The following is a 22,726-nucleotide window of genomic DNA, read 5'->3' as shown; positions in this document are numbered from 1 at the left end:
TTTCTGTAGCTTAAGTATTTTTTGTATAAGTCTGTTCTTGTGTATGTGTTCCTATAAGATGACTATATAGATGCAGCATATTCTTTTACTGTAAAGTAAAATAAAACTCTGAACTAGATATGTTCCTATTTTCATAACTAATAAAAGGAGAAAGATATGGCTATAAACAACAGTTACAAAAGTAGATGCAGAACTTTTTATACACATACCTGAACTGTCTGGACTTGTGGAGACTGAATAACTGATGGCTGGGCCGCCTGAATAACTCCATGGACTTGAACTGTCTGCCCATTGGGCAGCTGTACTAAAGTTACGGTGGGAGCAGATGATGTTGCATGAGCTGCTGGCATAGATACCTGTGGTGTTGAACATGAGAAAAAATTACCATCACAGATACCTTTTTGAGAGTACTCATGTTCAATTTAAAGCAACTTTTTAGCAGCAAAAAGATGTCCTTTCTGCTAGATAAGTACTTCGTTACTGTGAAAGAAACTAATGATTAAATCGAACCGTCTTAAAAAAAAACAACTACAAATGCCTCCCCCCACCCTCATTTTTCAACTCCTCCCAAATGACAAAAACCAAAATATTTTTTAATGTAGTATCAAAATATGTAACACAGACTTCCTCTGAACACTAAATACCACTTTATTTGTATGGTGCTTTACGTTTTCACATCTGCTTTCATATCCAATTTCTCATTTTGCTCTTCAAAGAACTCAAGACTAAGTAATAAGGATTATCTCCATTTTAGAGACAAATATCAAGTGTTCAAAGAGATTAAGTAATTTACTGAAAGTCAAGAGATATGTTAGACTTGAAGAAACACAAGAGTCTTCATAATATCATGTGTCAACTAAGCCATGTTCTAAAATATAATTGCTCTCAAACTTGGACAAAACTTAGCTACTACGTCTAGAACAAATATACATTTTATAATATACAGCACAGTTTCTATTTTAAACTAATTACAAGTATGCCTTTCTTTAATGAGAAAGTATTAATAGGTATTATAATCTGAAATCTGCTATTCCTGCCCCCCAAATAAATCACTACACTGGTAACAGTTGATATTTTAAGAATTTATTTTCCTTTTGAAGGCATAAAGCAGAGTTGAGAAAATATAAGAGAAACAAATTTTTTTCCTGAAGCACAAAGGCGGCTATTTTAATGAGTCAATATCTAGGTACAAAGGGCTCTTATGTCATTCATATCTATCAGATGGTCTGTATTTTTCCTCTGTTGTACACATTCAGGGTAGGGATTTTATTTGCTCTTTTAGTAAACAGTTACTAACTAGGTACCTATGTGCTGAGAACAATGTTAGAACTGAAACTACAGAAATGAGAAAGACATAGATCTTTGCCTTTAAGAAAATTATTGGGGTGTACGTGTGAAGAAATGGGGGAAAAGAACACAAATGAATATAATTCAGTGAAGTAATAAGGTTTGTGAAGAAAAAATGAACACACTAAGGGGAGCTACCCCAACCCACCTGAGAGGAGGCGAGGCTACCAGGGAAGAAAGTGAATCTGAAATAAAGAATACAAGTTAGGCACGTTATTATGACTTGCGAGGGAGAGGCACAGAATTCCGGGCAGAGAATAGCACTGGAAAAAACAAAGAGAAACAGTGTGGTCTGTACACAGCAGAGAGGGAAGACCAGCAGTCAATACTACTGGATCACTTAAGTGTGTCACTATATGATGTAGGAAGTAGGGGGAGACGAAATAACAGAGGTAGGCAGGGGCTACATAGGCTAGTCATGAAAAACCATACATATGTTAAAGAACTTGCATTTTACCCTGAGAAGATTGGGAAAGGCACCGAAGGGCTTTGAACTCCTGAATATCATAATGAGGTTTGCATTTTAGATAGATCTTTTTAGTGGTAGTGTGAAAGATATTTATTTCAGAGGAAGAAAAAAGTAGAGGTGAGGAGACTGACTGAGAAAGCCTATATATTAGTAAAGGTAAGAGGATAATGGCCAGAAATAAAGCACTAATTGTGGGGATGAGAGACATGATTTAATGAGAATTCAGGAGGCATGCCAGAAAGGGCTTTATTAGTGACTGGTTGAAGGAGGTAAGAGAGGAATCAAAGATATCCCATGTATTTCATATTTGGACGAGAATTAGGAGATTATGTTATCAATTGAAACAGAGAACATAGAAGGAGAAACTTTTCATGGTTGTGGTGGTGGTGGCAGATGATAGAACTAACTGATCTGACATTTGAATTTGCAGAGATGTTTAGCAGGCAGGCAAATATCTGACTGAAGCTTGGGGGGAAGATACCTAATGAAGGTAAAGTTTAAAACCATGAGCTTCCACCTTTGGACAGTTAGGAAGTCCTTCCCTATTAATCGTTTTCCCTCTGATCAATATAAATCTTGCTTAGTTTTACCTGGTTCTCAAAATGTGGTCTGTGGACTATATCCATCAGTGTTACGTAGGGTGCCTGTTTATAAATTCAGCCTAGACTATCTGACGAACCCATGGATACTTTCTCCTACACTGAATCACAACCTTAAGTTATTCAGAGTATCTCATCTCAGTTCCATATAAAAGCTCTTCTCATATTTGAAGCAATTATTATGTCCTCTTCTGAGACTCTTCCAGGGTAAATATAACAAGCTAACTCAATGAATGATCCCTTTTCTCCCCTGATCATTCTAAGTTTATATGTCTCCTTTCATCATAATTTATAAAATGCAGATACACAAAAATAAGATAAAAAATCACTTATATTCTTACCACTCAGAGCTAATTACTTAATATTTTTGCTGTAGATCTAGGTATTTTTTTAAAGGTACATATATACACTAAATTTTGATAACACTATCATGTAATCTATTTTATCTTTTGAATCCATTATAAATATCTTTGCATTCCATTAAATCTTCGTTAATGGTTTTAATGGCTGCATAATAGTAAAAATTATACAGTTTATTTAATCAATTCCTTATTATTGTATATTTAGGTTTTTAACTTTGCCTACTGCAAGAAGCTACGACTACCATCCTTTTAATCAACTCTTCAGTTAAATTCATAAAAATTCATTCTTGGGAGAGTTTGAAATCTTGCTCCCTGGCATATGTCGTCATCAATTTAGCTCAAATAAACTCTTATGAAAATTAAAAGAAAAAAATTCTCATAGTCAAAACTCATATTTTTTTTCCACTTCAAAAGAAATCTGTATATTCCAACAGTGAAATAAGACACCTCATTAAGATTGTCCTCCCCTTCACTAGTTAGCCTTTTTTTCCTTGTTCATTGATCACATCACAATAATCTTGGATTTTACGATTTTATTATATTTTTCTAGTATTAAAAACTAATGAAAAATTAACAAGTATCAGAATTATAAGAGAAAATTATGTCAAAAATGTATGATGTATGTGTTAAGGACTTGGAGAGCCAGTATAAATGGACTCTGTAGTTGGGAATAAAAAGAACAAAAAAAAACATACAAATGGGAATCAGCTTTTTTTCCTAACTGTCCAAACTCAGATATCATGTCACCCCATTTTTAAAAGTCGTTAAGTGCTAGAGGACTGCTTGATAATAACGACACACTGAACATGTGCATATAGTTTTGCTCCTTACTGAAACTCCAACTAAACTTCATGAAATCGATTTTATTTTTACAGGCATAATCACACTGCATAGGAAACTGGGAAAGAATAAGAATTTTGGAGGCTGGGAAGCAGATGGATGAATGGTATTGAACTCAGAAGACCTCAAAAAGCCAACTCGTGAAGCGGAGGCAGGGAAAGCCTGATTTGCACCACAAAAATCCTTACTGAGGCTCAGGATCTAAGACACTCTGGAAGGTGGAGTGAAAGGAGATGCTGAAAATAAGAAAGGCTGGTTAAGAAGCAATCAGATCTCCTCCTCAACTCCCTGTGGGTGAACAACTAATGTATCCCATGCTGACAGAGAAATGGAGATTTATTTTCTGGACAGAAGGTCCCTTAACTTTGATTGCCTAACACCGGGCACTGCAAGGGTGGAATACTAAATCTCAGTCGTCTTTTCCCATTTGGCTCCTAGGCCTTTACCATATAAGCAGGGTATTCCCAAAGCTTGCTTTGGGGAACCTGACCAACACCAAGGGGCAGAAGACAGACTTAAAAGATACTGACATTGGGAATGCCACAGTCACCATAAGTAAAGCTCACAATTCATAGATATTAGGCCCAAAACATGTCCACAGAGCTTCCAATACAGCTTTTAAACCTGAGCAGACAACCACAAATTAATAAACATTTGAGGAAAGCTTTGGATAGGAAAGATGGAGACCAGAACAAACAGAAGGAGAAAAAAAGCTATACAAAGGAAAATCTATGTGGGGAGAAGAAAACTTGAAACAAAATCTAATTAATACTCTCAGAGATAAGAGAAAAATATTGCCTTTGTAAAACCTAAACAAGATGCTATTAAAACACAAAAGGACTATTCAGAGAACAAAAGGTACTCTTAGAAACACTATAGCAGAAATAAAAATCTCAACAAATGGGTTGGAATGTGAAGTTGAAGAAATCTCCCAGAAAGCAGAACAAAAAGACATAAAAAACAAGAAAAGATGAGAAAATTAGAGAAATAGTCTTTAAGTATAACATCTGGATCACAATGATCCTAGAAAAGAGAGAAATGAGAAAAAAATATCAACCAAATAATTTAAAGAAATTTCCCAGAATCGAAAACATGAGTTTCCATTATACAAGGGCCCACCAAGTACACTTCAGTGGATGAAAAATGATCCAAACCATGGCCCTAATAACCCGATAATAAAATAATGAAGCACTGTGAACAGAGACAAGATTTTTATAAGATATCAGACATACAAACTAAAACAGATTTAGCCTCTTCAAACAGCAATACCAGAAGCTGACTATTTAGATCAATGCCTTCAAAATTTTAAAGAAAAATGCTTTATCAAAAATTCTTTACCCAAACTTGTTCAAGAAATCACGAAAACATGCTTTACTATATCAAGAACACAAACTCCACAAGAGGACAGTAAGGGGAAAGGAATTTCTAGAATGACATTATATAGCAGGCTTAGAGGATAAGCAGACCAGACAGAATAGTATGGCCCAAGAAAAAGATATGTTGAGGGTCATCACCATGAAGGTACCTGTTGACTGAATGCTTGGGGCAGCTCAGATTCTTACCTGTGCATGCTTTCTTTGATCACATACTGATGAAGTCCTGGCTCTCTCCCCTGTGTTTCTGCACCTGCCTCTTCTGAGTACACTGACTTCATCTCCAAGTGTCTTCTACTCCTGTGGGCTGGAGATTGGCCCAGACACAGAGCAGCACACTCCTTCTGACTATATTCCTGCTAGAGGCCCAATTTTTGGCCCATACTTAAGCTCATTGTTGTTTGCCTTCTATTTTCCAAGACCCCACTCTTGCTCAGTGACTCCCCTGGAGGAGCTTTTAAACTCTTTGTGAAGCTGAAGCTCAACATCCCACAGCCTCTGCTAGCATTATTTTCTCCTGGGAGCCTTTATCTGAAAATAGCATAGTCTCTTACCCTACCAGGTTTATGTTTGTTTTTATATTAATCACCTTTCTCACTCATACATATGCAAACAGTTGTTAATAAAATATTTAGGGAAAAATATATATGAACAAAAATAAGGATGAGAGAATGAAACCTTAGAGATAGAATGTTTCAGACAAAAGTAAACGAATTATGAATTATATTTAAAATATACAGTAAACAAACTACTATCACCCTTGAAATTTACTTGTGTCAGTTTATTTGCTTATCCTATCTTTTTAGTTTAAGTGCATGTAAATTTAGCCTTTCAGATTACCTGCATTCCCATGCCCCCAAATAAATCTATATATGAAAAAAAGCAGTTATATTAGGTTTTCTTCCCTTGTTTAAGAGACAATTAATCTACCCATCAGTTAAACTGTAATTACTTCTGAATCATGTTGCTACAAATAGCATATTAGTGTTTGACAATACATCTTTGTTATTACTGAATAAATACTATCATTTCTAAAATTAGGCTAAGTAAATAGGAATTTTGATATTCTAAGAATGTCTCTGCTTGTTCTATGTAGTAAAAACTAAATTCTCTTGTCTGAAACATATTCCTCTCGAAGAGACACAACTTGGAATCTCTCCATGTATTTTATACCTGGGCTAATGTGGCAATCTGTGGCTGGGCTTGAACTGTCATTTGCTGGTTTTCAGGTTCTGTTACAGCTGCATCTCCACTCTGCTGGTTCTCTGCTCCAGATTCCATGGTCATTTAGTCACCTACAATAATATGGAAGAGTGTTACAAGCACTACAGTGCTTTGTGATTTTGTGACTTTAAAGGCAAATTTCAAGTTCTGAATAGGTATATGTGACGGTTAGGTTAGCAAACGCACTCAGAAATCTAGTTAAAATATAATGTAAACTGAATTATAAGACTTGTCCAAATTTGCTGAGCTGTAGTTTTCATTCCTTCAAAACGAAAACAAAAAAACCAACAAAACAAAAACAAAAACAAAAAAACACACCAAAAAACCTTTTTTCCCCGTGCTATTTCTTCCCAATGAGATAGCACTCCATCTAGATGTTAAGTAGATATAAAAAGGGATTCCTCTCTTCCATGAATCTCCCCTATTAACAAGGAGAGGAGGGGTGACAGCATAGTTATAATTTTTCAAACTGTACCAATCAGGTATGGAGAAAGGGTACAGAGTAGAAGTGAGCTGATGACAGGGTCTACAAGATATTTTCATGGTACCTCCTAAAGGGTGTTATTCCTTTCTCTTACAAGAAAGAGAAATTATAAGCTACTTCCATAGGAAATTACTGGAAGTAGGACAAAATCAGCCCAAGTTTCAAGGGCTCAAGTTGTGTGTGTCAAGATCGAAAGGTGGGATAAATAGCCACAGGGCCAAATTACAAGGCCCCAAACACCGAAAATATTAGTGTTCTGATTCTGCAACGCTGCACACACACACGAAACAACTTTAAAAAATGTTAACTGCAAAATTCTGAATAATAAAGGCTGATATATTTTTTACTTTGGGGGTCTGCTTTGCTAGGTAAGGGCTTAGTATTTGTTGGGTAATCTGGCACTAGATGGCAGAAAAAGTTAAGTGGAGGGCAGGTCCTAGCGGCAGCAGTTAAGTGGAGGTTAGAGAAATTTCTGATCATGTGTCAAGTATTCATGATGAAAAAGATTACTTCTTACTGTGCTACTACTGTTATCTTTCAGTGCTTAGCATATTACCAAAATGAATTTATTAATAGTTAAGACTACCTATAGTGATTCCATAAATAACACAAAATCCCAATACTCTTCCATAATTTATTACATTTATTTTATAATTCTGAAATTCATATCAAAAATTGTCACTGATCCTTATGTGATTACTACAAACCATCAGAATGTATCATATACTAATTGGTCATTTACAGAGTTCTATAAAAAAAGTGTTTTACAAGTGACAGTTAAAAATGAAAATAAAAATATCTCTGGAATATAAATAATTTAGAAATACAGAATCCATGACACAGATGACAAAGAAAAAGGTCAAAAGACCTGACAACACAATTACTTAAAACATTCATTTGGCAAAAGCCACCAAGACAAGTGCATAGGGAGAAAATATCTGCCATACAATGAACACAATAACATCTAGAATATGGAGAAAGTACTAGTCAATAAGATAGGGTCAAGGATAGTCACTGTAGAATTTTTTAACAGAAAAAAGTGGAAACAAGTATTCATCATTAGGAGGACCATTAAAGAGATCAAAGCAATAAAAAATAATTAAGTGTGTCTATTATGTAATGACACATAAAGCTTTTCAAGACTGAGTGAAATGGCAAGTCATGGAACACACTGCAAAACAGACTCCCATTTATGTTAAAAACAAGTAGAACAAATTGTTGTAAAGGTGTATGCATGGAAAAAGATGTGGGAAGTTTTACACTAAACTTCCCACAAAGTGATAGCTCTGAATAGAGGAAACTTGGGTAGAAGAAGGAAGGATGACTTTCACCTTACTTTTTACATATTTTTTGTATTAATCTTTTCTTCCTGTGAGCAAAGATTCGGTATTACTTGTATGATGTAAGAAAAAATTAATACCAGAAGTCATGGATAAGATTTTGAAACTATGAACCAAAATCGATATTTCAACTATGATTGAGATACTGACAAAAATTTTTTTAATCCTATTTTAATATTACTATTTTTGTTTAAATTTTCCCTAAATTGTTTACATTTCCAAAGAGTAAAAATAACCATTTAAAAAAAAATTATCAAATAGCTTCATTATCATTTGTGATAATTCGCTGAGCTGTGTACTGAATAGTCTGTGTTCTTTTAAACTAAAAAATTTAAGAAAGACATCAAAAGTCACAGAAAGCAACATCAAGAGCAAAAGTTTATATATCCTAAATGTTGTGCATACTTGTTGTCTGGAAGAAAGTGGCACATGAAAGCAAAAAATAACCCCTAATCTTTACAATAAATAAATGAATCCATTTGAGGACAGTACTGAGTCAAGTCAAATAAAAATGCAAACCTATACTTTTCTCCATCTCCTCCCCTAAGCCATTTTTAATAAAGATAAATACAAATTTATCATCACAATACCTCCTTTGTAGACAGAATACATGCAACCATTTTAAAAACTTCATTGCAAGCAACATTTTTTTAACCTATACTGTCATCCATACAGTTTCACTCCACCATTTGATTAACAGTAATCTAAGGCATGTTGCTTTTGTGTTTATTCTAACACATCTGGAATTTTTAATTTTTTTGAAATTTAAGGTATAGGGCATCATTATAACTTTTTGTTTTAGAAAATATTAATGACTATAATAAAGGAACAAAACCATTAGCTAACATAAGCAATTTATAGCTACAAGACACGTTCAAAACAGAAATGTGATTTGCATCCTTCTTCCTTCCCCAACTAGAGAATATTCTTTCTAAACTGAGAGCATTTCACTATTATTTCATTCATTCATACTACTAATATTTTTTCAGAGGAGGGGGCAGCCTTCTTAATTTTTGTAACTCTTAGCTTTAGATATCACTGGAACAACAAATGTTGTCTTTCATCAGAAAATTCAGGCCTTTCTCAAAGTGGAGCTGAGAATTATTCAAGGAAGAACAATCTGTATCAGATGACAAACTCACTGCCTCAACTGTAACAGACACTATCCTTCGGTTTTCACCTGGAAGGTACTGAAATAGCAGTCATCCAACTAGACTAAACTAGCATTTGATGTGGGTGTCTTAATTTTGGATTTTGAAAACTTGGTTCTTTTTGTTTGTATCTTCAGGTGGGAAGAGATGTTATGGTATCATATGTACAATCTTAATTTTTTTTAAATAGTAGCTTTATTTTTTATTTATTATTTTTATGGTGACATTGGTTAACGAAATCCAGTAAGTTTCAGCTGTAAATCTTTATTTTTCTACAACAGAAAAATAACCCAGCAGCAGTCTAGCCAGTAGTACAGTATGCAAAGGATCAATTAACAAAAACAAGACATGGGTTTCCAAAGTTGTTTGAAGAAAGGAAATTCCTAATTCAATACACAAATCAATGCTTTTTAGGACTACAAAACAAAAAACATTGAATACTACTACAAAGAAACAGTTCATGTACATATGAACTGAGAGAGAATGTTCTATAAATATTGAGCCTGAAACATTAGAAACAGAATGAATCTCGGAAATCACTGAAAATCTAGTATGAGCTTGACAGCTTTGTGATTCTTGTTCCTCCAATAATTCTGAATTTTAAACTTTGGGATATTTAAAATTTGGGGAATTTTATGATTTATCCCTAAATATTAACATAATCCTTTAGAAATTATGAATTTATAACAAATTACAAAATAGTGTCATGTGTAAAACAAACAAAAAATTTTAAACCAATTCAGAAAGATACATACCATTTTGCTATAATGGTCTTTAGAGTTTTACTTCTTAATATGAAAAATAAAAAGCAAAGTGATTCTGTAGTATTATTCACCCAATCTTGAGAGAATCAATGCTGCTCTAAGTAGCTGAGAAAACCTAACACTTGGTGGAAAGCTGGATCTGTCACCAAGTGGTTGCTGGACCAATCAAACTTTTTGTGTTTCAATTTCCTCATCTGTAAAAACAAGGGAGATGGATTAAAAGATCTCTTTCTATTTTAAATGCTCTGCTCCTAGGAACTGACACCACAAGATGTACATACACACAATTATGAAGGCCACTTAATAAAATAGTATATATAATAAAAGAAATTTCTGTTACTATATAGTAATGTATATAATAAAAGGAGACAGTTTAATTAATAATAGGTCATCTAGCCTTTTGAACATGAGCAAATACCAAAATATTACCACTTATTTATATAACATCTTGATAATGCAACACTTGAGATAATTAGCAATACTTTTTAAAAATGCTACTAGACTATTATTCAATAAAGATTCTCTCACATGGTGAACAGTGTCTCCTTTACTCATTATATTGCTCTAGTCATAACTGTTGTTATAGTTTTATAACAACATAGTATTAAAGTTTAACAGTCTCTTAAGTTTCAAAGAGGATAAAGCAGCTCTCCTTTCATCTTAGAACTTTAAGGAATCTATCTGACTAGGGCTGTATCGCTTTTGTGTCCTTTACACAGTAAAGATATAGATATTTAACAGTTTAAAATGTAGTTTAGATAAACATCTCAACAAAGTGTCAAATGAACGTTTCCATGACATTTAAGAGAAGAGAATATGTTCTGCAATAATCAAGACTGATGGAGTCCCAAAGAGTACTGAAGATGAATATAGTATTGATAACTGTGGGGAAAATAACTCTTCTGATAAGAAAAAGAGTAGGAGAAAAGGCTTAAATTATGGTAGACTTTTAGAGAAATGATTGAGTCTATGGCTGGTGTCAGATTTTGACAGAAGCAAAGAGAAAAATAATAATACAGAATGGTTACTTCAGAGCAATCAACAACTAGGGTAAAATGAGAATATGAGAATGATGTCTCTTTAAAGTAAGTTATCAGGTTTTTATATGACAATGGATTTTACTTCTACTCTATATAGCAATATAACCTGAGGGAATTCGCTAGTGAATAATTCCCTTTTCTAAAACCAACAATATTTTCAATTTGAACAGTTTATATACATTGTATTTGTATTACAGTATCACATCTGAGCACTTATATGTCATGCACTATTCAAGTTACTGGGGATAAAGAAATAAAAGTTTAAAAAAATTTTCCTTTGTAAATTTATATGAAGGGGCAGGTAAGAGAAGGTGAACAAGTAAATGTATAACAAATCAGATGGTGAGGAGTGTGTGAAAATAAAACCGAGAAGAATGTTGGAAGGATTTTCAGTATTATAAAAGCTGACCAGTGCAATCTTCATGGATTTAAAGTAGTATTTAAATCCGCCTACTTAGCACCTATAGAGAACTATACACCAAGTCAGGGACAATTTTTTGGTAGCACTATTTCCATATCTATCCTTACCTACTGAGTTAACTAAAAGCTCATCAAACAAGAAAGCAAGCCCAAATCAGTCTGCTAACGATCGTTAAGCAAAAGTAAAGAATGCTGCAGATCTTCTCCTTGTTCTTTTTCCTAAAATATTTTGACCTTTAAGAAGTGCCCTAGTCCTTACAATTCTAAACATTCTAGTTCAAGTTTATGAAAAATAAACCCATCTCCCCCACAACCTTGTCTACTTTTTAATCACTTAAATTTATGGCCAATTTAATCCAGATAAGGAGACTAAGTATTCAGATATGAACTGTGAATTTTGACTCTGTAGAACAATGAATGCATTCATGACAGAACATATGAACACGTGATTTTTTTAAATGACATTAATTATAAATAAGAAAAAAAACCATCCCCTCCACCCAACACCAAATAGATTCCTCCTGAACTCATTTACCAACCCAAAAGTCCAGGGATTTAAGAAAATTATATAAGCAGAAGTCTTAAGCCCACAGCATAACCATTGCAAAAGGCACATTGGAGCACACGATTTTAAAACTAAATGACTATTCTGTCATACTCAAATGTATTACCAAAAATATTTTGTAAAAGTATACCTAGAAACATCTATGAGCAATACATAATACTTTCTACATAATTATTTGGTTAACTGTTACTTAGTTTTTAAGATATTATAACTGTTTGAAAGCCTTGTTAACACATTTTTAACACCTTCGACGTGTCTTGATTAATTTTCTGAAGTGTTATGCAAAATGTTCAGGTGCTACACAACAGACTTCGGCTTTCCAGGAATAAATAACTATGGTGCACTCTCTCTTTCCCTTTATTTTCCTTGTACAATTTTTTGGGGGTTGATAATCTGGAATACTTGTCATTTACCTTTAACAAATGTCCAATCTAGCAGAAGTGAGATGTATGCAATCATACTGAAAATTTAGCAATGCTCCAGGTTTCTGATGCTCATGATAGAGTTTTGATATTAAATACAGAACAATTTCACTGAAACCAGATAGGAAAACAGCATATTCGAATATTGTATGTGTATACATACATGTCAGTATGTGTATATATATGTACATACACACACACACCGCTCAATTCAGCACACATATCAACTATAAAAAAACTTTATACACCCTAACAAAATGGGATTATATACATTTTTAGAGAAACAGAACAGGCGATGTGATAAAATAAATTGGTATCTTTATTAAGCTAAGTAAATTCTAACATAGTTTTCAAAAATGATTTCTTTGTGCTCTTACTAATAAGGTTTTTCTCTCTTAATTGGAGGACAAATCGATACCTCGGCCCTAGTCGAGATATTAGAGGAAGGCAAGAAAGTTATATATGAAGTTAATTCTCTGTAATTTGAATTAAGACTTAATCATTTATAAGATAAACGAAATCTTGAAAATTTGTTTGTTTTTATAAATTCTTTGTATTAATTATAAATACCTGTATAACCCAACCACTACTACAAAAAAAGGCAGTCCAGCAAAGAGGAAACTTTTTAATGTTATTTTATAAAGTTATATAAAGTTTACACCTGATTTGGTTATTGCGCTGAACTCGAGAAACTGCTTTAAATTCGATCTTTATATTTTACGATTTATTTCAGTGTTTGTGATTACCAGAACACTTGAATGTTCTTTTTAATGTTATTTTAAAATGTATAACTTGTGCTATGAGATACTACCCTCAAAATATTTTATAGAATTAAATCAAAAAATATTGATTTATAGAAACGTATTGCATGATTTATGACAGACATCCTAGAATGTGACTAATTCTATAGCATCTTTCAATAAGAAAGCCTTAGTGCTTTCTCAAATCCAAATTATTATTTTCTAAGTATTAACAAAATATATATGCTTTATTTCCTTCATGGCTCTGAAATAAGCCTTCACGTACCTGGTCACCAAGATATAAAGTATTGCTTAGCAAAGCAGCAATCATGACGATGCATTATTTTAGTTAACATTTTATCCCATCTCTTCCTATTCTTTCTTTCCAACACCCACCTGATACTATGTTTACTGATTTTTGCACCTTAAGCCTTTTAAAGAAGTGATTCTATACAAATTTCTACATATGCAATTCTACAAAATAGATTTTTGGAGCTAAATTTTTTCCAAGGGAAAAAGGATAATATACCTCCTACATACAGTTATTTTTAGAAAAGCACTTTTTTCACTAAAGAGTGAAACTGTCCTCAAAGTTTAAGTTCTGCTTCATAAACTAGCTTAATGCTGAAAATACAAGGACGCAGAAAAGTTATGTCAAGTTAGGTAATTACAGTCCACTATAATATTTACTCAATGAAACTTGAGAGACTATGTAAAAATCACTATTCAAATGGAAATGAATGTCCAAGTGTTTTTTTAAAAAGTTTATGAAATCAACATTATTTTCAGTTGTTTTGAACTAAATTCGAAATGCTACTCTTGGTGAATTATTTATAAATTAGAAATGGAAGAGTGAAAATTCAGTTTACCTGATGTGAGACAGCACACGTTATAGTAGCAGTCCTAAGGCAGGAATTCGGATTTTAGCTTTGACTTCACAGATAGAGAATTAGACATGTTAAGAGATTTGTAAGGAATTTACAAGGCTGTTCAGGGCTATACCACATAGCCTCCAACATTATAAAAAGTGAAGAATTCTTTGTCTATTTGACAATGGAACTTGCATGGACTATTAAGCAATATATTAATCATTTTAATTATGTTTTGCTTACTAGAAAAAGCCCAAGTATTCAAGTCACCAAGGATATACTGGGATTATATTTAAAAATTAGCCATGGTTAATCTAGAGCGCTGATAAATGATGTACAGACAACAGCAAAGACTTTATGTACAGTTTTGATAAAAGGCTCACTTCAAGTTTATGTATCTTTATCTTTAAACCTGAGAGAATCAGCATCAAGTCAAACCTCTCAGGCAGATGTACTGTTTTTTACCAGCCAGGTGGTAATTTCTGGTAAGGTCATTTTGATTAATACAGTCTCATGCTATTTCTCATGTCTCAGAGGCAGGAACTATCAGCAAAGCATCGGAGTTAATAAAATCAAAGGAGAAAAACTTTTTAAGCTAAGGAAAAATGAACCTAATTTCCTTGGCTTTTAAAAAATAAGTCTGTAATTTCAGTTGTAATTGTCTAAAGCATGTATGTCCGCCTCCTTAAATCTGTGAAACTATAAAGGGGCACGGTTTTCAATCTTGCCTTTCAAATTTGTGACCCTGCAAGAGGGAATCATTCATTAAACAAATTTTTCTGTGCCTATTACATAATGTGTTCTGCTAAAAACTATGAGGACTAAAAAAAGCAGACAAGAACTATTTCTCAATGAACTTACAAGCTATTAAGAGATAAAATATGTATTACATATAAAAAAGCTGGGAAGTATAAACTAATCCTTACAACCAGTTTACATATACATTCCCTCTAAACATGCACTAACAGTGATTTAAAACCAACCATAAATTATTTTGAAATGATAGGAAGATAATGAATTGTGAAAAAAAAAATGAAAGCAGGAGTCAGCCATTGATGGTCATCTTTATACTAATGTAGACCTGAGTAATAAGATAATGGAATCAATGTATTTTTTCAAGACCATGGCTAGAATACTTCCTCCAAGTGAACTTTTATAAACCTAGAGTTTAGGAACAAAAATTCTAGTAATCACAAATAAAGCTAGGACCTTGAAAACATTCTTCACAAAGAGACAATGATACAAGAGTGATGAGGACTATGCTTTTATTGTTATTTCTTGCCTAGGGAAAAGGCTCTACCAGCCAAGTCAATTATTTAAATTCTCTAGGCTCAGTTTAGTCATCTGTAAAAAACAAAGGAGTTACTACTCCCTTCATGGTAAAAGTTTGTAAAGTGTGAATTCCCCATACAGTAGTTTATGAGTAATACACTACACCTACACAAACATCGTAATAAATTCTCTTAGAACAAATAATTTTCAAAATATAGTACTTTAAATTAAAATGTTTCAGTTAAAGTTATCTCTTGTTTTTTATCTTTGCTTCCTTCCTTTCACCAGTTACTTCAAATAAGGGATCTGGACACATAAAGAGAAGACCAGAGGAGGAGGGGTAAAACTCCAAAGATGCATTAGTGGCTTCAGTTATTTTTCATTAAATAATGGTGTCTTATTTGCCTGGACTTTCAGAAATACTAAGAAAACGTCTATAATAATTAAATAAGAAGTTATGATGTCCAAGATAGGACAACAAAAGCACAAGCAACAGAAAAAAAACTACACGAACATCATCGACATTAAAAACTTGTGCTTGAAAGGGCACCATCAGGAAAGTAAAGACAATCCACAGAATGAAAAAAAAAAATTGTTGTAAATTATAGATCTTGTATTTAGGGTAAAAACTACAACTCAATAATAGAAAGATATATAACTCAATTTAAAAATGGGCAAAGATAACATTTTTCAAAGAATATATACAAATGGTCAATAAGTCATAAAAAGATGCTACACATCATTTATTCAGTAGGAAAATGCAAATAAAAACCACAATGAGATACTACCTCTCACCCACTAAAATGGCTATAATAAAAAATAAAAACAAGTGTCGGTGAGGATTTAGAGAAATCAGAACCCTCATACATTGCTGGTAAGAATGTAAAAAGGTACAGTAGCTTTGGCAAACAGTCTGGCAGTTCCTTAAATGGTTAAACATAGTTATATATTTCAGCAAATCCACTCCTAAGCATATCCCAAGAGAAATGAAAATGTGCAATGAATGAATATTCATGGTAGCATTATTCACAATAGCCAAAAAGTCCAAATGTTCACGAATTCATTGATAAAATGTATATCCATAAAATGGAATATTAATTAGCAAAACAGAATCAAATACTGATACATACTACGACATGAATAAACACTGAAAGCAAGATGCTAAATAAAGCTTATCATAATGAAAAACATATTGTATAAATCTATTTACATGCAATGTCCAGAACAGGTAAATGTACAGAGACAAGAGAATAGATTTAGTGGTTACTTTGCGCTGCAGGTATGGAGAGGTTGAGTGGTGATGGCTACTGCAAAGTTTCTTTTGGGGTAATGAAAATGTCCTAAAACTGTGGTGATAGATGCGCAACTTTATAAACATGCTAAAAACCAATAAATTGTACACTTGAATTTGGTAGATTGTATGTTATGTGACTATCTCAATAAAGCTGTTAAAAAAATGATCTGATGTCCAATTTTTAAACTGCAATATAATCTTACCATGAAGGAGAGGATTACGAGTCAGAAAATCTAAATTTTAGCCCAATTTATCATGTCATTCCTGTTTATATTGCTCCTTTTCTTACATGAAATTTAAAGTTTTCTGCTTCACACTCGAGTTCCTCATAATATGGATTTATAATTAATATACTTTCTTCACCAATTTGTGAGCACATTAGATTCATTTTATTTCCGTGTCTTCAATTTTGTAGTCCACCTCACTGCCTAGAATACACACTCTTTTATCTCTACTTATCCAAGTTCTTCAGTATTCAATTTAAATTCTTTCAATTTAAATTCTCACAAAACTTTCCTCGCTTAACTGCCTCTTTTAAGCTCCAACAGCCCTTCTGCCATATATAAATCATTCTGTCTTACACTAGTTTTATCATCTCCTCTTTAAGTTCCTTGAGAGTGAGAGCCATGTACTTAGGCTTTATTGTTTATAGCAACTAGAATAATGCTTCACTTAATATCTATAAAAATTCCTAACTGAATAAATTTTCTTGTGGTTATTTCACCAACTACAAAAAAGAAGATGGTTAATAAATGTTCATTGAATAGATTGTTAAATGGCAGTAAGTAAAACCAAGGTATTACTATTACTGGTCAGAGCAAACAATAAAGCTGCTACTGACAATTTTTAAGAAAATAATATCCCTTTAAGAATACAAATAGTTTAGAACAAGAAATAATTTTTACTTCAGTGATGAAAAGCAAGATGATTTCTGAGTTTGCTATTGCCAATCACTTACATGAACAGGGATAACAACCCACAAAAATAATGGTCATTAAGCTTTGGATAAACTATAAACATTTTTAGTTAGACCTATACTGTCAAATAATTATAACCAGAAACTCGCATGCACGTAACAAGCTCATTAGGAATACACTTAAAATTAAAGAAAAAAACCCTTAGTTTCAGAGAAGATTCACTAATCTTTGAGAATGGCATTTTCTACTACTATTGGTTTACGTCAACTTTCAGGCCCACTCTCCACTCCTACCAAAGTCATTACTTAGCTATTTTAACTTCTTAATTCTCTTTTCTCCAACAAAATGTCAGTCTTTTTTTCTCTCCTCTTGGGAAAAAAATACATCAATCCTTCAGACCTCTTACACTCCAAATCTTTGCCCCTTGTTAGATTCTTCAGAGATCCTAGGTTAATCCGGCAGCAGGAAGAAAACTGTATGTACTTTTTATCTTCGTTTTGACAGTCCATCTCATTTATGATAAATTCCTTTATTACCTTACCTGAAACCTGAGAATAAGAAACTCAGGCATTTAAAAGTTTTTCAGGAGTATTACTATTTTTTTTTTTCTTTTGAAGTTGAAATTCGTGTAGCTAGCCTCAGTAATTGATTAAATATATAAAGGTAATTTTTCATCACTGGAGATGTAAAATACTGTCTTCTACTTCTACTCTATTGGGATAAACATCAGAATATAAATGATTAATCTTCTTTTCCTTTCTTTTAAAAGACAGATGAGCAAAACTCTGGCAGAGCTAAGAATGAAAAACAAAACAAACAGGATACGAGACAAGAGTGTGTATGTTAAGGGGAGAGAAGCATTCTGAATGAGATAAACAAATGGCTATTTTATCCAAGTTTCAAGGATGTCTTAAAAACCTACAGTTACAGATATGATAGTGTAGAATGAGTTTAAAAATCATACTTTCTTCTTACAACTTCACAAAGTTGAGTAGGTCTAACCTCTTATGACAGCTGAGTTAGCATATGTATTAAATGGCAGAGGAAAACAGTCATCTTCACATGATCAGTTTGTTACTTTAGCTCACGATTTTTACCTCCACTCTAAAAGGCAATTCACTGATTGCATAATGTGAGAATCATTTAATTCCTTGGCAGCCCAAAGATATGTTACAGAAGGAAAATGTTCTGCCTTTACAGATTTCAATTACCTATCTCTCTACCCAAATTTGTAAAAAGTGCTTTGTAAACATTTGTCATGGAGCAAGTAAAAACAGACATATTAATATTTTATAAAAACACTAATGAATCCTCAAAATAAGGCAATGTTGTTAACATTAAAAACTTTAGGATGTGTAACTGTCAAATTGAGCATATAAAGAATGAAATACACCAAGACAGCTTCAATTAATGATTTGTTTTTTTTGAAAGATAAGGGGTTTATTTGTGCCCCTGCTGCTGGATGATTAGTTATCATTTTCTTTCTAAGTTTAATCAATGTAAAAGTTTATAGCACGTGTATTTTAAAGATAAATACACTAACAGCACGCATATTTAAAATGTACTATGGTTAAATGCTGCTTAGAAGAGCCAAAAAAAGAAAAAGAAAGAAAAGAAAAAGAGAAGTAATGAAACTTACTTTGTGTTCTAGTTGAAGTAAGTATTACTTGATCCAACTTGTTGACCAAGGACTTCCACAGGGGGGTAGAATGGGGGGGTGGGGCAGAGATCATCTAAGCAGTTGTCTCAGTACACAAGCATATAGGTGAAACTCATTATTTAGGTATCAAATATAAAACACCGATAATTACACTAAAAATATTAGAAAACCAGCAAAGAATAAGTTAATGAGTATGTAAAAAATAAACACGAGAGAAAAGCTAGTACACTAGTCAGCATTACTAGGTTTTACTATTCCATGAGAATAGTCTGCTAAAAAAAGGACTGGACTACATGAGATGTTCTTTCTCATTTAGAGAAGAACTATAGAGACTTTTTTTTGGATGAAACAATAATAGAAGGTAGTAGCAGCAGTTTGTTGAAGACGATAAGAACCTCAACAAGAGAGAGTTAAATTCACCTTCATAGTTAACTCTTACACAGTTTACTTGTCTTTTCGTGCACTAAAGCTAAAAAGGTAATGAGGCAGTTCAAATGATAACTTCCTGTCATGAAGTTTCTCTTGCCATTTCTCATTCAAGTGAAATACCTTTCATTTAAAGAAATAAAGGTACAATGACAGATTCCCTTAGTTTAAAAGGTCATATGATATCCTAAAAATAAAATCAGCTCACTAACTGGTTAATAAATAGTTACATCCATAAGATGAAATACACACACATAAAAAAAAAAACTCTTTAAGTACTGAACCAACTGTCCAGCAATATTGTTAAAAAAAAAAGCAAGATATACAATAGTGTATATAGTATATTATCATTTGTATAACAAGGGGGAACTAATACATATTTGCTTGTGTATGGAGAGAATACCTCTGAAAGGACAAATAAATTAGTAACACCTGGGTGACTGGGGTGGGCGTAAAGGTGACACACACACAGAAGATATTTTCTATATTTTATGTTTTAACTATCTGAATGAATTACTTATTAAAAATAAAACTGTAAATATAAAACTATAATATTCTTCTTTTCCATTATTTCACCAAGTATGATCTCTTTTTCCTTTGATTGCTTTCTTATGACATATATTCTGCCTTATGAGTCATCGAGTCCCCAAAAGTTCCTTTAGAGTAGAGATGAGACAGTGTAATTCATCTTTGGATTTGCTGCAGCTTTTGCTCCAGTGTATTAAACACAATAATAAGGATGAATAACTTTTAAATAGGAGACATTTGTTGAACACTTATACAATGCCTGGCATTTAACATGTATTACTTTATTTAAACAGTTTATATGTATCACTTAATCCCCATATTTCTATGAGGTGGATACTGTACATTTATGACCAAGAAAATTTATGAAGAAACTTGCCTAATGTCCACAGCCAGGAAGTTAAAATAAAGCTTAAAAATGAATATCTATCACTGAGTCCCTAAGGAGGTACTTTATAATTATCTCCTAACCCTATAAAGTAAGTGGTATTATTTTAATTTAACAGAAAAGGAAACTGAGGTGAGAAAGATTAAGAAACTTCCCTTAAGTCACAATATTTCTTGGAGGTAGCCATATGACAGTAGTGGCAACAGTGATTCCAAACCTAATGGCTCTTTCCACTAACTACTTTCTGTCATAGTAAATGCTAACTAAATATTCGAATTACTGCAATGGTGGTCTCAAGTGATACTGCAGGGGAAATGAGTTCACACATGAGTAAGAAAAAAAAATCTTCCTTGCATTTTTTCCCATTCCCTATCATATCTTTATATTCAGATTTGAGTTCTAACTATTCAACAAAGCCAACACTTGAAGTTACACTGTGTACATCAAGAAAGATATGCTTACAAGATTGTATCACAGGCTGCTATAAACAAGTGTATATAAGCATACCTAATAAGGTACTTATGGAATAAATGAAATTATAAATTTCAGTGATACATTATAAGTATTATGTTACAAGAAAATTTTTTCTACTGTGGAAAAAGAGGGAAAAAATTTTTAATTGAGTGAAGTAGGGGATACATTCTTGGTTTTACTAAAACTATATTATACTCCAAAAAAACAAACTCAATGTCTTAGAATGAGGCAAAATAAAGCTACTCCTCTATGAAGAAAGAAAATTTGTATTAATCAGATCTAATCAAGAACATAAATTTCAGAAAGTAGAAAAAGGTGCCATTTTATGAATCAGGTCTCTAAGTTTCCTTAGGCTCTTAAGTGAAAAAAAAATTCAAAAGGGGTAACACTAGAGTTTTAAATCCCATAAGTGCCTTTTAACATCAGTCAATTTGTGTCAAAGATTTATTTACTTTCTGACTACATGTGTCCATCAAAAAAGAAAAAAAGAAAAAAAAGTTCAAGCAGATTTGACTGTGGTTTTTAATGATCCCTGAAAGGGTGAAGAAGCATAATTTAGTACCATGCTCCAAGTGAATATTCAAATATTAATGAAAAGTTTGAAAAGTTTCACTTGGAACTGCTAACAATTAGATTATAAATCTATACATAAAATAAAAAACTTAAAGCTCTTTCAGATAAGAATCCACCAGCACACTTTTTTTAATTTCATGAAGCGATCGTCCTATATTCTCTGTAAGGGAAAAAAATTTACTCAATTGGCTTGCAGAAAATCCCTCTTAAGGAAAAGTAGTAATTAATAGCATCATCAATATTATAATTTCCTCAGTGTCTGGAAATAAAATCATCTTCCAAATCCTTCCAACTCTTTACTGTATCTTCTTAAGTTTTTCATCGATGACAAGTTGTTAATTTTTTTTTTTTTTTTAATAAAGATTTGCAATACAGCAAAGTAGGTTTTGGAAAAGTGACTTGGATACAGAAAAATCAGAAGACAGTGCTTCTATTACCAATCAATATTTATTTCTAACAGGAAACCTCGTATGTGTTAATCACAATTCTATCATACCATGACAGATTAAGTATTTTGGGGGAAAAATACTGTTCATCTCTCGCATCACCTAGAAATAACCATTTTGTCTTTACTTTTAAATCAGGAATTGAGCAGTGAGTGAGTGTAAAAGATTTTCAACAGCTGGTAACCAAAAGTATCTTTTATACTAAACCTTTAGAAGGCAGAACTGTTGCAAGCTAAAGCCAGAATGAAATTGTAACTTAAGAAGGTATGACAAACTTAAATAGGTCACATTCCAGGTCCTTTAAAAATTATCTTTGAATCTTTAATGTGTCAATGACTTTTCTGCTGTGGCTTTTCCCATCAGGCAATGAAAAAAAATAAGCCTTGGGCTTAAATTATTCTCAGTCTCAGGCTGGGGTTACCTACTGCATACCAGACAAATAATGGATACTTTTAAACGCCTATTTTTAGAATTAGTATTAATCAATATATGTTAAGTTTAGATAGAAATATGTGGGAAATAAACATGATGGTAGAGGTGGGTTGGAGAGATCCAGAGGACCCAAACGCTGTTAGCATCGTTGGCAAAAAAAAAAAAAAGAAAAAGAAAAAGAAAAAAAGGAAAAAGAAAAAAAAGTGACATAAAGCACAAGTACATCGGCTAATATTCGTTTCAACGAAGTGTTTCAGTATGATAGATCTCAAGTGATTACCTTATTGAAAAGGGTTAAAACCGAAACTGT

The 22,726-nt window shown here is 32.7% G+C and overlaps 1 protein-coding gene across 12 annotated transcripts in view; it reads right to left on the bottom strand.

Annotated features, from left to right (window-relative positions):
- Nucleotides 1-22,726, bottom strand: part of CREB1 (cAMP responsive element binding protein 1) — a 56,230-nt gene that overhangs the window by 32,303 nt on the left and 1,201 nt on the right. For 8 of the 12 annotated variants that reach the window (XR_005649023.1, XR_005649022.1, XR_005649025.1 and 5 more), the window contains exons 2-3: nt 6,164-6,285; nt 210-356 (exon numbers count right to left, since the gene is read on the bottom strand). Coding sequence is in view for 9 of the 12 variants with exons in the window: in XM_039844573.1 (XP_039700507.1) it covers nt 210-356; nt 6,164-6,277 (261 nt within the window). In the remaining 3 variants the exon portion in view is untranslated. Of the gene's footprint in view, nt 1-209; nt 357-1,495; nt 1,533-6,163; nt 6,291-9,944; nt 10,148-22,726 lie in introns of those variants that run through there. The other 4 variants (XM_039844572.1, XM_039844575.1, XM_039844578.1 and 1 more) reach the window with 4 other exon arrangements.

Source organism: Pteropus medius, unplaced genomic scaffold (assembly GCF_902729225.1).
Source record: "Pteropus medius unplaced genomic scaffold, Ma_sr-lr_union100, whole genome shotgun sequence".
Classification (NCBI taxonomy): domain Eukaryota; kingdom Metazoa; phylum Chordata; class Mammalia; order Chiroptera; family Pteropodidae; genus Pteropus; species Pteropus medius.
Note: the sequence above shows the minus strand (reverse complement) of the source record. Positions and strands in the feature narration are given on the sequence as shown.